The 13,980-nt window shown below is 47.9% G+C and overlaps 1 protein-coding gene across 3 annotated transcripts in view; it reads left to right on the plus strand.

Moving 5' to 3' along the window:
• Nucleotides 1-13,980, plus strand: part of PDLIM1 (PDZ and LIM domain 1) — a 99,837-nt gene that overhangs the window by 59,462 nt on the left and 26,395 nt on the right. For all 3 annotated transcript variants that reach the window (XM_065407515.1, XM_065407513.1, XM_065407516.1), the window contains exon 3: nucleotides 9,165-9,249. In XM_065407515.1, the coding sequence (XP_065263587.1) occupies nucleotides 9,165-9,249 (85 nt within the window). The remainder of the gene's footprint in view (nucleotides 1-9,164; nucleotides 9,250-13,980) is intronic.

A 13,980-nucleotide genomic window follows, 5' to 3' on the forward strand; every position in this document is an offset into this window, starting at 1 on the left:
AATCGTGTTGATGCAAGTTTGCAAGGCCATTAATCGCATCCTACTCAGAAGAACCGTGACTCTGGGTAACGTGCAGGAAATAGTGGATGGCTTTGCACAAATGGGGTTCCCTAACTGTGGAGGGGCGATAGATGGGACGCACATTCCTATTCTGGCACCACCCCACCTAGGATCCGAGTACGTTAATCAGAAGGGGTATTTCTCTATGGTTCTCCAGGCGCTTGTGGATCACCGTGGGCGTTTCATTGACATTAACACAGGCTGGCCCGGAAAGGTGCATGACGCATGCATCTTTCGGAACACTTGGCTGTTCAGGAAGATGCAGGCCGGGACTTTTTTCCCAGAGCGGAAGATCATGGTAGGGGAAGTCGAAATGCCCATTGTGATCCTTGGAGATCCCGCTTACCCGTTAATGCCGTGGATCATGAAACCCTACACAGGGAGCCTTGACAGCAGCAAGGAACAGTTCAACTACAGGCTGAGCCGGTGCCGAATGACTGTGGAGTGTGCCTTTGGCCGTTTAAAGGGCCGCTGGCGATCTCTGTATGGGAAGCTAGATTTGGCCGAAAACAGCATCCCTGCGGTTATATCTGCGTGCTGTGCCCTCCATAATATTTGTGAAGGGAAGGGTGAAAGCTTCACTCAGGCATGGACCTCCGAGGTTCAACACCTGGAGGCTGAATTTGCACAGCCAGAGAGCAGGGCTATTACAGGGGCCCAGCGCGGGGCTGCAAGGATTAGGGATGCCTTGAGGGAGCAATTTGAGGCTGAAAACCAGCAGTGATATCTGGTGCCCTGCACGGGAGTGAAGTGCAGTAGTTCCAATCTTTAGGAATCAGTGTTTGCTAAGCAGACTTGCAGTGCCTGTTTATTTCCTGGGCTAAGGAGTCTTTTACTTTATGCAATAATAAAGAATGTTTTCAAAGCCAAAAAATCCATTTATTGAAAAGGAAAAAAAATTATTTATTGAAAAGAAACAAGGGGGTGGAGTGGGGAATGGTACAATCACAGATTCGCGTATGTCCTGTCTGGTGTGCTGTGCAGTGAGTGCTGCACTTCAGGATAGCTATACTGCATGATGATGGGGGTTGAGTGCAGAGGGTAAGGGTCGTGGTTTTCAGGGCTGGGTGGTGAAGATACTGGTGTTGGAGGCAGCAGGTGGCGTGAAGAACACAGAAGTTGGGGAAAGTGGGTTGGAGGTGACAGTGGGGCACAACGGAAAGAGTTTTGGGACAAGGGCTGTAGGGGGGGATGGCGTTTGCGGTACTGCTCCTCTTTCTGCATGGCTACGAGCTCCTGGATAGCGTCTGCTTGGCGCTCCAAGATGCTTATGAGCCAATCCGTGCTTTGCTGCCGGTGCTCCGTGCTTTGCCGCCGGTGCGCTGCGTTTTCCTGGCGGATCCTGCTTTCTCTCTCCCTCCAGTTCTGTGCTTTCTCATTCTCTTTAATAGATTGCCGCATCACTTCTTGCAGCATGTCTTCTTTGCTTTTTCGCGGTCTCTTCCTGAGTCTTTGCAGTCTCTGAGCAGGCGATAAGAGGGACGGCTGAGGTCTCAAGGTTGATGCTGCTGTATAGGCAAAATGCAACATTTAACAGAGGCAGCATTGTTTATACCAGACAGAGTAATGATTTCCCCCACACTTAAGGAGTAGAAAACACACAGGGTCTGCACAATTGCATAATTTTCCCGTCCGAAACAGAGCGCACACATCCCACGGGAGCCTCAAAATGTTGAGTAAGGGGGACTGATTGTTTCAGGGCTGCACTGTCCTCTGGGTTTCTGTGCCTTGGGGAGAGCCAACAGCTTCAGGGGGCAGCTAAACTGAACACTGTCCCAACATTTTCCACAGGAGTTCGTCCTGGACAATATCTCGCTGCTGAGGGTGACCTGGGAAGCAAGGGAGGGTCTTCAACTGCAATGCGGCTTCCGCCCTGGCCCATATGCAGCTTGCCTGTGTGCAGCAATGGTCCCCTCGCGGCACAGTGGCGATTTGTGATAAACCACATCAATGCACTATTCCGCATCTAGGCATGCATGCCTAACCCTCCTCTCCCAAAGAGCCCGCACCGAAAAAATTCCTTCCTGAAAAAAAACCCGCTTACCGGGAACCTGCTCTTCTGTTTGTCCTCCACCAAGTACCGGCCGCTGCGACTGGCTACCTTCCTTCCTCCTGGCTCGAGAAGAGCTCCTGGCTGCATGGCTCCAGGGATTCCGGGGTGTCTCCATCCGGCCCACCACCATCACTCCCGTTTTCCTCTTCCTCCTCTCCCTCCCCGAACCCCCACCGGCTCTGAAGTGTCCATGGTGGTGCTCGGAGTGGAGGTGGGATTAACCCCAAGTATCGCATCCAGCTCTTTGTAGAATTGGCAGGTTGCGGGGGGAGCACCCAAGCGGCCATTTGCATCGTGGGCTTTGCGGTAGGCACTCCGCAGCTCCTTCACTTTAATCCTGCACTGCAGGGCGTCCCGGTCATGGCCCCTTTCCATCATGTCCTTTGATACCTTCCCGAAGGTATCGTAATTCCTATGGCTGGAGCGCAGCTGGGACTGTACAGCTTCCTCCCCCCAAACGCTGATGAGGTCCAGCAATTCGCCATTGCTCCATGCTGGGGCTCGCTTGGCGTGTGGAGGCATGGTCACCTGGAAAGATTCGCTGATAGCACTCCACACCACGCCGGGCTGAGCAAACAGGAAGGGGATTTTTAAAATTCCCGGGGAATGTAAAGGGTGGGTCACATGGTTGGTTACCTGAGGCCAGGGCAGTAGAGTTTGAACTGATGACCAGAGTGGCTAGAACAGGCATTGTGGGATACTGACGAATAATTCTGGAGGCCATTCACAGTGCATTGGGTGGCCACACTGGCGCCGCAGCGCTGCAGTGGCAGCGCAATACTCGCTATTCCTCTCGGGGAGGTGGAGTACCTGCAGCGGTGTACCCAGGGAGATACAGCGTTGTAAGTGCCCTGCCAGTGTGGACGAGGAGTGAGTTACAGCGCTAGGGGCGGCTTTACAGCGCTGCAACTCACAAGTGTAGCCAAGGCCTTAGTCAGATCCGCTGACTCAGAGGGGAGAATTTTGTCTCATGTGGATATATGGCTTGCCTTGAAGATTAGGGCTGAGGAAACAATTGATTATTTGGTCTAGGGACCAAACTGGAAAAAAAATTCAGAGAATAGATTTTTACTTTTCATTAGCTCAAAAACTCAAAATAAAAAAAAATTGTTTTGAGTTGCTTGAAACATTTGGGTTGACTTGAAACAATGTTTCCCCCAAGTCTTTCATTTTAGTTTGGTTGTTTGTTGTTTTTCACCCTTGCATGTGCGTGTGTTTGTGTTTGTTTTACTTTGGCCAAATTTCAAAATGCAATACTGTTTTGAAATAAAAAAATGAAAACCAAAATGTTCTGAAATGGTCAAAATGAAATGTTTTGATTTTTTTTCTAAAACTTAAAAAAAAAATAACAAAATAGTTTTGGATTTTTTTTTAAATTCCACCCAAATTTGCAAAGCTTTAGAGCCCCCCCAAAAAGAACTTTTTGTTGAAATTACTCTTTGCCAAAAAATGTTTGCCAAGCTCTGCTGAAGAGAACTTTATCTGTCTTGTAAAGCATCTTAATGCTTCCATATTTTGGTAGTCTGAAGCTGATGCAGGAGAACGTTATTACTGAGAGCTTGGAGAAGGGAGTCTATATTGGAAATAGGCCAGTCCTATTAGGATTTAGCACCAGTGATAATTGGTATTAAAGGATATCTTTAATAGTCCAAGAATCATTTGAAATACCTACAGATTTGGAACTAGGGTTCATATTCTGCCAACATCAGCTTGGCTTTTCATCCATTCTGGGTAGGTTATTTTAATTCCATGCAATTTGTGATGTAAACCTTTACCCCGATATAACACGAATTCGGATATAACGCGGTAAAGCAGCGCTCCAGCGGATCAAAGCAAGTTCGATATAACGCGGTTTCACCTATAACGCAGTAAGAGTTTTTGGCTCCCGAGGACAGCGTTATATCGGGATAGAGGTGTATCTTGTTTTTCAGGTGAGATGAAAACAGAGGTCCCATCTGGTCTATATGATCATTAAAGATCTTATTTCTTCGTTTATAAGGGGAGGGGGTTCTGTCTTCTGGCCAAAACTTCTCCATCCCCAGTCACTGTGCACTGGTTGACTGCCAACCTCCATCTCGGAGGTGGTTGTATTTTGGTCAGGCTCTATAGCAAACTTCATTCTGTATTTTTTGGGTGCCCGAAACTTCCATTAAAAGCCAACTCTCTCATATAAGCCAGGTGGTGATGTATTAGTGGTACAGATGGACCCTTGCAATGGAACAGTTTTTTGTGGGGGGTTTTTTGTGTTTTTTTTTTTTTTTTTTTTTTTTTTTTTTTTAAACTATCCTGCCTTGTAGAAAGAGGTTCTCTATCCCTGGATTGCAGTTTGCATACTGCACTAAACTGGCCCAACATGAGACCGACTTCATAGAATCATAGAATACCAGGGTTGGAAGGGACCTCAGGAGGCCATCCAGTCCAACCCCCTGCTCAAAGCAGGACCAATCCCCAGGACTTTCTACTTCTCTAAATGAGGCGTTTCCAGTGTATTGGATTTCTAATGTTTAATGTTCTGTGCGGGGCCAGCTCTAGGTTTTTTGCCGCCCCAAGCAAAAAAAATTTTGGCTGCCCCCTGCCCCAGCCCTGGGCTCCTCGCCGCACCCTCCTGCCGCCCCAGCCCTGGGCTCTCCCCCCCCCCCACCCCCGGGCTTCCACCCCCCCACACACACACCCTGCCGCCCCAGCTCTGGGCTCCCCCCTACCCCCCCACCATTGTCCCCCCCACACCTCCTGCTGCCCCAGTCCTGGGCTCCCCCCCCACCCCCGCCGCACCCTCCTTCCACCGCAGCCCTGGGACACTGGTAACTTGCTCCCAGGGCAGGTCATTCAGCAGGAATTTTAGATGTGCACAGAACACAGACAGGATTGGTTCCCATATGGTTACAGAACTGCAGTAAAGTGGAACAATTTTCAGCTTGTGTGATTGGATCTGGATGCATATTATAAGACTGTCCTACATAAATGAGGAAAAGTTGAGGTGCCTTTATTATTCTTTTGTTCCACTCTTTCTTTCTATGGGGAATTTGCCAATGCAATATCACTGTCTTCCTTTTAAACAAACAAACAAACAAAAAGGCAATGGCTGTTGAAAATAGCAATTCCAGTCCTAACCACTGGGAAGCATTTCTTGCTCAATTTTATGCTACTTTTTCTACAGCAAGTTACAGTGGATCAGTATATTTGATTTGGGAGAAATGAATAACAGCTGCCCAAACTGAGCTTGAGCACTCCTGAATTTTGAGGTGTTCAAATCTGGAAGGCAGGTGCTGGGGGGGGGGCCTGTGGCTCCGCAGGGGAGCATGGCAGCATGTATGCAGCAGCCAGACACGCTGGTCTGAGTGGCACGGTAAGGGGGCTGGGGGGTCGGAGAAGGGGTAGGTGGTTCCAGGGGGGCAGTCAAGGGACAGGGAGCAGGGGGGGTTGGATGGGGCGGAGGTTCGGGGGGGGGGCAGTCAGGGGCAGGGAGAAGGGGAGGTTAGATGGGTCAGGGGTTCGGGAGGGGCAGCCAGCAGTTGGATAGGCATGGGAGTCCCAGGGGTTTGTCAGGGGACAGGTAGGGGGTGGGGCCCTGGGGGGCATTTGGGGGGGGTCTCAGGAGGGGGCAGTTGGGGACAAGGAGAAGGGAGGCTTAGATAGGGGGTGGGGTCTTGGGGGGCAGTTGGGGCAGGGGTCCTGGGAGGGGGTGATCAGGGAGCAGGGGGGGTTGGATGGGTTGGGGTTTCTGTGGGGGGTAGTCGGAGGGAGTGGATGGTGGCAGAGTGGGGCTACCCTCCCTCCCCGTGAAGTGTCCTATTTTTTGAATGTTAAAATATGGAATCCCTACTCACAGTGCAGCTCTCCATTCACAGCAGGCTGCAGCATGAGGTCTCAGCTTCCTCACTCCCTCCCCCTCTTTCCTGTTGGTAGTGGCCAAGGGAATGCTGGGAAATGTAGTTCTCTCCCTGCTCCAGGGCTGGCTCTATAGGCAGGGAGCTAACCAAGGAACTACAGCTCCCAGGGCCCCCTGTTGGTTCTTAGCTCCCATGCTGGATCCCTGCCGCCCCTGCAAATGGGCTGCCCCAAACACCTGCTTGCTTTGATGGTGCCTAGAGCCGCCCCTGGTTCTGTGTACAATAGATGTTAACAGGAGGCAGATGCTATACCCAGGAGAGCTCTCTATCACTAAGGGAGGAGAAAGAGTGGTGGGCTTGTAGATTTTGGTTTTCTTTTCTTTTTTTAAACTGAATGGCAATGGGAAGCGGCTTGTTAAATGATATGGGCCAAATTCATCCCTTGTGTAAATCCATGGTATTTCCTTCGCAATGAATGTGGCCCTGTAGTCACCCTCTTCTGTTTCCCACCCCTTTGCACCCCTGATTACAGGCCTGATTTTTAAAGAGGTTTGTTCCCGACATCTGTATTAATAGCATGTGCAAATCCTATTTCAGTACTCAAGATCTAATTTGTGGGTGCAGTTGGGCAATTAGGTATCTAAACGGTAGAGTTTGCCACTGCAGATGCAAAATGGTTCCTGTCAGAACAGGACAAATTTTTTAAAACTCTTCTGAAGAGTTTATCAGCCATGTGGAATTTCCAAATTTGAATAAAAACTGGAAAAATCTCAGTGAAATTGCCACAATTTCCCCCTTTTTTTTAAACCAGTTCTTGAACTGACAGAAATGTTTAAAATGTTTTCAACAATTTTAAATTTTAAAAAATTGGGGAAATTTTTCAGAAAAGAATTCCACATATAACATTAACAAATGTAAGCCTCACAACATCCCGATGGGGCAGTTAAATATATGCCATTTTAAAGATGGGAAGGCTGGGGCAGAGAGAATCTAAGACTTCTCAGGCCCAGGACTGTGGATGGCTATGTCCTGAGCCATAATCATTAGTTTGTCTTTAATCTATGTTTTAAGATCTTTTAAAACCTAGGGGCTACTGTATTCCTAATCTTTATTTGCACTGCAGGCTGGTTTGGGGAAACTTGCAAATAATCCAGTCAATCCACAGTGGAAATACCTCCCTGGGAGCACTTGGTCCTTGGAGTTCTCACTCTATCCATGGATGGAGTCTGACAAATCATTTTATAAGCCCTCGAGAGGCGTCTGTTTAAACAACAGTAACATTCTTTTATATACAAAAAGATTAGAATTTAGGGCAGGCCAGCATAAGGATATAACACATACTCTGTGTATTCAATATGTGCCTGAAGAAAAGACATGAATAATACTGCCTCCCAGCTATTCCTAATGACTCAAACAGCCCTTACTCATGTGGGTTATCACACTGAAGTCAAAGGAACTGCTCCCATGAATAAGGGTCACAGCATCAGGCACTTGGGGTATGTCTACACTGCAATAAAAACCCCATGGCACCGGTCTCAGAGCCTGGTGTCAGCTGACTTGGTCTCACAGGGCCCAGGCTGTGGAGCTAAAAATTGCAGTGTAGACGTTAGGGCTTGCGCTGGAGCCCAGGCTCTGAGACCCAACCCCCTCATGTGACTTCCCCCAGCCCGACTCCAAATGTCGACACTGCAATTTTTAGCCCCACTGGCTGGCCCAGGCTCATGGGGCTAAGCTCAGCCATGCCAATGGTCTGTTGTTGCAGTGTAGATGTACCCTTACTGTTTATAACGCGTTGCTGGAATGTTTGCTGGAATGATTTCTGGCCATCGTTATTGGAAATTCTGGTAACTTTTGTTGTCAAAAATGCTTCTTCATCACATCCCTGGCTCATTCGGTTAGTAGTGACCACGCTAGGGATGGGTCTGATGCAAACGCGTTCAGAGCTGGATCAGAACTCTTCCATCTGGTGCCTTCCTCTCTTCTATACCATGAGCCCCGTGATTGTAAGCCCTCTCCCGCTTAATAAGGGATCACCCCAACCTAGGTCCCCAAGCCATTTCACAGTGTTTAACCTCTCCCCCTCACTCCAGCTATCCAGAATTGTGCCCAGGCACAGTAGCACCATCTCCTAGCTGATTGGCAGAACTGCTTCACAACCACAAGCACTCAAAAATCATGAGTTAGTCCCCCAAAAAACATGAGAATTAAAAAATAAATAAATTTGGAGTATTTATTTGCCTTGGGTGGTGGTGTCACATTTTCAAGCTTTTCTCCCCAACCATGAGGGCTAGAAACTTAACTTTTATTTTAATAAAAGCTGGGAGCCTCATGTAATCACTTGAATCCAGGAGCTGGTTTTTCTTTTTCTTTTTCTTTTAAAAATGCCAAATACCACAGGACATGTGATCAAATCAGGAGACTTTGTGTGCAGGAGTTTCTGCACTTTGCACAGTTCTATGTAACACTTCATGTTCTTATGCTAAAATGCCATATTTCAAAGGTTTTTACATATTTGGGTTTTTAAATATAAAAACACATTTTTGGTATCAAGTCAAAAAGACCTAGACATTTATAGGCTCCCCTCCAGTTTTAAAGGAAAGTTCTCAGCCCACCTCTATTAGGCCACCTTTTTTGTCAGTCTTTGGAGTTGGTCACTTAATACAGGATTCACTAGCAAATGGTTCTTGAATTTGTTATGTTTGTGGTATATACACAGAGAATTTAAATAAAAACATAAAATACTCTAGTTGGAAGGTTGCAATATAACACTACTTTACTTATAAGAATCCAGAAAAACATACTGTAGCCAAAAACAGAGAGAGACAAAGCAAGCTGTTCCCTGGCTAAAACAGAAGCATGCCTCATTCTGTGCTGAATCTCTGCAGACTGACTGAGAACACAGACTGCATGCTTCCTTCAGAGCCCCCTAGCCTGCAAGCAGGACAAGGAAACCCCTTAGGATTTTAAGGGGAGAGCTTGTAATTTTAACAGTTTTTAGTTTACACTGCAGTTTTCCTCCTCCTTCCTCCCCACCACAATCTACCCGTGAAGATTGACTTTTCCAGTATTTTGTGTAGAATATTTTCTAGCCCTTGCCCTTCCCTTGTGGTGCTGAGATTCCTGTTTCTGAATGGTTTAAAACCCATTTAATTGAATCCCCATAACTGAACCAAGGAAAGAAAACTATCAAATTAACCATCGTTAATGTTCCTGTATTGCAGAACGGAATCCAAAGTCTGGTCCCCTCTGGTGACAGAGGAGGGAAAGCCCAATCCATACAAGATGAATCTGGCATCTCAACCCCAGGTAAGTAATAATGGGCTTCCGCTATTTGTTGTTTCCTCACTGTGCCCTGTCCCAGAGTGGCATATGACCTGATTCTCAGCTGTGCTAAGCACCTCTAGCTCCAGCTGATTTCAGTGGGAACAGTGGCCTCAAATCTTCAAAGAGCGAGCAGACTAGCTGTGATAGTGCTAGGTTTTTAAGGTCCGGCTTGACAAAGCCCTGGCTGGGATGATTTAGTTGTGGATGGTCCTGCCTTGAGCAGGGAGTTGGACTAGATGACCTCCTGAGGTCCCTTCCAACCCTGATATTCTATGATTCTGTGATCTCTGTGAGGGAGAACAGGAGTACTTGTGGCACCTTAGAGACTAACAAATTTATTAGAGCATAAGCTTTCGTGGGCTACAGCCCACTTCTTCGGATGCATATGCTGTAGCCCACGAAAGCTTATGCTCTAATAAATTTGTTAGTCTCTAAGGTGCCACAAGTACTCCTGTTCTTTTTGCGGATACAGACTAACACGGCTGCTACTCTGAAATCTGTGAGGGAGAGTGAGCTAGTCCTTATTCTGAACTCTGCTGTGGCCCAGCTGAGCTCTTAACGAGGCTTGATGTGGTGCATGATGAGCTGGGTTTGGAAAGAGCCTTGTGTTCTCTTTGTACTCATTTTTTGCCGTACTGCCCATGATGTGCTAGGCATTCTTCTGGTCTAGTGAGAGAGACAGGCCCTGCCTCAAGGAGCTAGCAGCCTCAGGCTGGCTTTGGAACATGGCGTAGCCTGGAATGTTGTTAGGTCCCAGACATCATTCTATAGCCTCAGAATTGCTGTAGGTCGGGGTGGGCAAACTACGGCCTGGGGGCTGCATCCAGCCCTCCAGACATTTTAAGCCGGCCCTCGAGCTCCTGCCAGGGAACGGGATTGGGGGCTTGCCCCGCTCCACGTGGCTCCTGGAAGCAGCGGCATGTTCCCGCTCTGGCTCCTATGTGTAGGGGCAGCCAGGGGGCTCCGCACGCAGCCCCCGCCCCAAGCGCCGTCCCTGCAGCTCCCATTGGCCAGGAACCGCAGCCAATGGGAGCTGCAGGGGCGGCATCCGTGGATGGGGCGGTGTGCAGAGCTGCCTGGCCGCGCCTCCGTGTAGGAGCTGGATGGGGGATATGCCGCTGCTTCTGGGAGCTGCTTGAGGTAAGCACCGCTCGGAGCTTGCACCCCTGACCCCCTCCTGTGCCCCAACCCCCTGCCCCAGCCCTGATCCCCCTCCTGCCCTCAAACCCCATGGTCCCAGCCAAGAGCATCCTCCTGCACCCCCAACCCTTCATCCCCAGCCCCACCCCAGAGCCCTCACCCCCTCCTGCACCCCAATCCCCAATTTCGTGAGCATGCATGGCCCCCATACAATTTCCATACCCAGATATGCCCCTTAGGCCAGAAAGTTTGCCCACCCCTTCTCTAGGTGCTGCCCTGAAGAACTTATCTAAATGACTTGCCAATGGTGAGCTGTTTGGGGCAGGGACTATGTGTATATGTGAACAGTGCCTATCACACAGCGGGTGCAACAGAATATAGGCCATAAATAATAGTTTGAGCACTTTAATCTTAACCATTGCTAAGCTTGTTGGCTTTCCTAGATAAGAGAGGCCCCAAGGCAGGGTGGGAGACAAATGATTCATTCTCACAATGACTCATTTATGCTAAAAATGCAGGGATACTGACTAATGGGAAAGCTTTGGAGATGGGGGAGTGCCACCCTTTCAGTTCCTTTGTGGTGTGCATAGTCCATTTGAGGACACGGGTTTTGAAGCATGCTAGTGGCCTGTTTCAATTCAATTTCAGTCATTTTTAGGGGACAAAGGCAGTGAGGTTCCTTTGGAAGTCAATGGGATGTAGACATCCAACTCCCATTAGTGCCTTTCCCCCTTTATTAGCGTGGTAAAGTGCACTAAGTGGGGCCAGACTTAATATATGAAGGCCCGATCCTCAAATGTATTTTGGCTCCTAACTTCTGTGGAAATCATTGGAAGCTAGAAGCCTAAATGTCTTGGAGGATCTAGGCCTAAGTGTTTATAACCCATCCTACACAAAGATAATGTGCCCATTTTGCATCACTGTCCATTTGTGGCGGGGAGGAGAAGCCTTTGTTTTGTTTCATGCCAGGAGATACAAATAAACCTTGGGGGTTGACAGCTTTAAAAACAAAATTTCCCATTGTTATTTTCAGCCTCTGCCTTTGGCTGTGATTTGGCTCTGTTAGCAGAGGCCCGGTTTCACATAGCTCCTTGTGTCCAATCCCCAAAGAATTTTTTGAGCCAAATTCAGATGGTTACACGTGTGTAAATGTGGAGTAACTGCAGTGAAATCAGAGGAGTTGCTCTGGATTTGCACTAATATAATGGATCAGAATCTGGTCCTAGAACTTACCATGTTTGAGTTTTTTTTCTAGCAAAATTAGAATGTGAGAATAGTTCATTGTGTAACCAGTAAAATACTAATTTGTCCTGCTACATTTATGTGGTAAACTTGTACCACAAAACGAGCCTTCGTATAGAATAAGACCATCTTGATGCAGTAACTTGGAGCTGTTTGCCCAGGAACTGTCCTGGATCTCATCTTTTTTCCCTGTTCCATGCCAGGTTGGGGGGATCAGTATTCATGGTAGGCTAGCAGCTGATCAACAGAACTTGCTGTAGCACTTCTCCCAGTCAACTCCTCAAGTGGCTGAGACAAGTAAAGCTACAGCAAGCCACACAAGCTGGTAGGTTGGGAGGGGATAAGGCAGAGGTGGGAGGGGGAGGGATAGCTCAGTGGTTTGAGCATTGGCCTGCTAAACCCAGGGTTGTGAGTTCAATCCTTGAGGGGGCCACTTGGGGATCTGGGGCAAAATCAGTACTTGGTCCTGCTAGTGAAGGCAGGGGGCTGGACTTGATGACCTTTCAAGGTCCCTTCCAGTTCTAGGAGATGGGATATCTCCATTAATTATTATTATTATTAGAGGTGGACATTATGGCTCTGGGTTCTCTGGTGGGTTTCTAGCCTGTGAGTTATGGAGAGTTGGGGCCCAAACCACCTGGATTCACGCTTTTCTACCTCCAAACACTGGAGAAGTTCAGAGCTGGAGCTTGTGACTTGGCCACCTTGGCTAGGGCTAGTCTCGTAGCATGCTCTGACACTGCATTGCAGCACTATAGAATATTGTATAAACTCCATCCTTTGGAAGAAGTGGGCAGACATGACCCTCGAAGTACTAAAGATCCCCCAGCACTTCTGTAAAAGCAAGGATAACCCCAGTGCTTGGCTAATGCTTCCTCTCTTAAATGAAGCAAGAGTTAAATCCAAGGCTATGCGAGAACTGTTGCTGAGCTTATACTGGCTGTTGAATTTACCTACATAGGCCTTGACTACACTGGCAATTCACAGCGCTGCACTTGCTGCGCTCAGGGGTGTGAAAAAACACCCCCCCTGAGCGCAGCGAGTGCAGCGCTGTAAAGCGCCAGTGTAATCAGCGCCTGCAGCGCTGCAAGCTATTCCCCTCGGAGAGGTGGAGTACTTGCAGCGCTGCGAGAGAGCTCTCGCAGCGCTGGCGGTGCGACTACACTCGTGCTTCACAGCGCTGCCGCGGCAGCACTGTGAATCCGCGAGTGTAGCCAAGGCCATAGTTGTTTTGCCACCAATCTCTCTCTGTTTTGTAAATCACTTAAAAATGCCTAGAGGTGTGGATTCTTTTCAGTTTAAAGCAGGGGCAGACCAAGGGGTTCTCAGGAACTCTGGTGATGAGCACAGTATAAACCCCTGAATAGACAGAATAGGGACAGTGTAGTCCTGAGGTGCAGCCTTCAGCTCTCTTGTTCCTGTAAGCACAGGACAAAAGAGTTGATCCAAGTTCAACTGCAGGTTTTTATTGCTTAAGAACTCAGGCAAGCAGTTTCTATTGGCTTATAAAGAAAGCTCTAAGTGAAAGCAAACATTATGGGTGTGCCCCTTTGATTTTCAGCCCTCAGCTACCAACTGCCTGCTGATGCAGCTCTCCAAGACATGGAGGGCTGGAAGGGATCAGGAGAGGTCATTGAGGCAGGGCCAAGTATACCAGACTATCCCTCACAGGTGGTAGGTCTAACCTATTCTTAAAAACCTCCAGTGATGGGGATTCCACAACCTCCCTTGTTACAGAGCTTAACTAACCTTATAGTAAAGTTAGAAAGCGTTTTCTATGTTCCAACCTAAATCTCTCTTGCTGCTTTCTTCTTTTCCTACCTTCAGTGGACATTGAGAACAATTGATTCCTGTCCTCTTTGACAGCCCTTACCATATTTGAAGACTGTTATCAGATCCCCCCTCAGTCTTCTCTTCTCAAGATTAAACATGAACATTTTTTTAACCTTTCCTCACAGGTCAGGTTTTCTAAACCTTTATTCATTTTTGTTGCTCTCCCCTGGACTCCCTCAAATTTGTCCACATCTTTGCTGAAGTTTGGTACTCAGAATTGGACACGATACTCCCATCTTGAGGCCTCACAAGTGCTGAGTAGAGCAGAACAATTACCTCCCATGTCTTACATAAAACACTCCTGTTAATACACCCAAGAATATTTGTCTTTTTTGCAACAGCATCACATTTTTGGCTCAGCTTCAACTTTTGATCCACTCTAACCACCAGATCCTTTTCAGTGGTACTACTGCCTAGCCAGTTATTCCCCATTTTGTATGTGTGCATTTGATTTTTCCTCTCTAAGTAAAGTATTTTGCATGTGTCCATATTGAACTT

This window comes from Emys orbicularis, chromosome 7 (assembly GCF_028017835.1).
Source record: "Emys orbicularis isolate rEmyOrb1 chromosome 7, rEmyOrb1.hap1, whole genome shotgun sequence".
NCBI classification, from domain to species: domain Eukaryota; kingdom Metazoa; phylum Chordata; order Testudines; family Emydidae; genus Emys; species Emys orbicularis.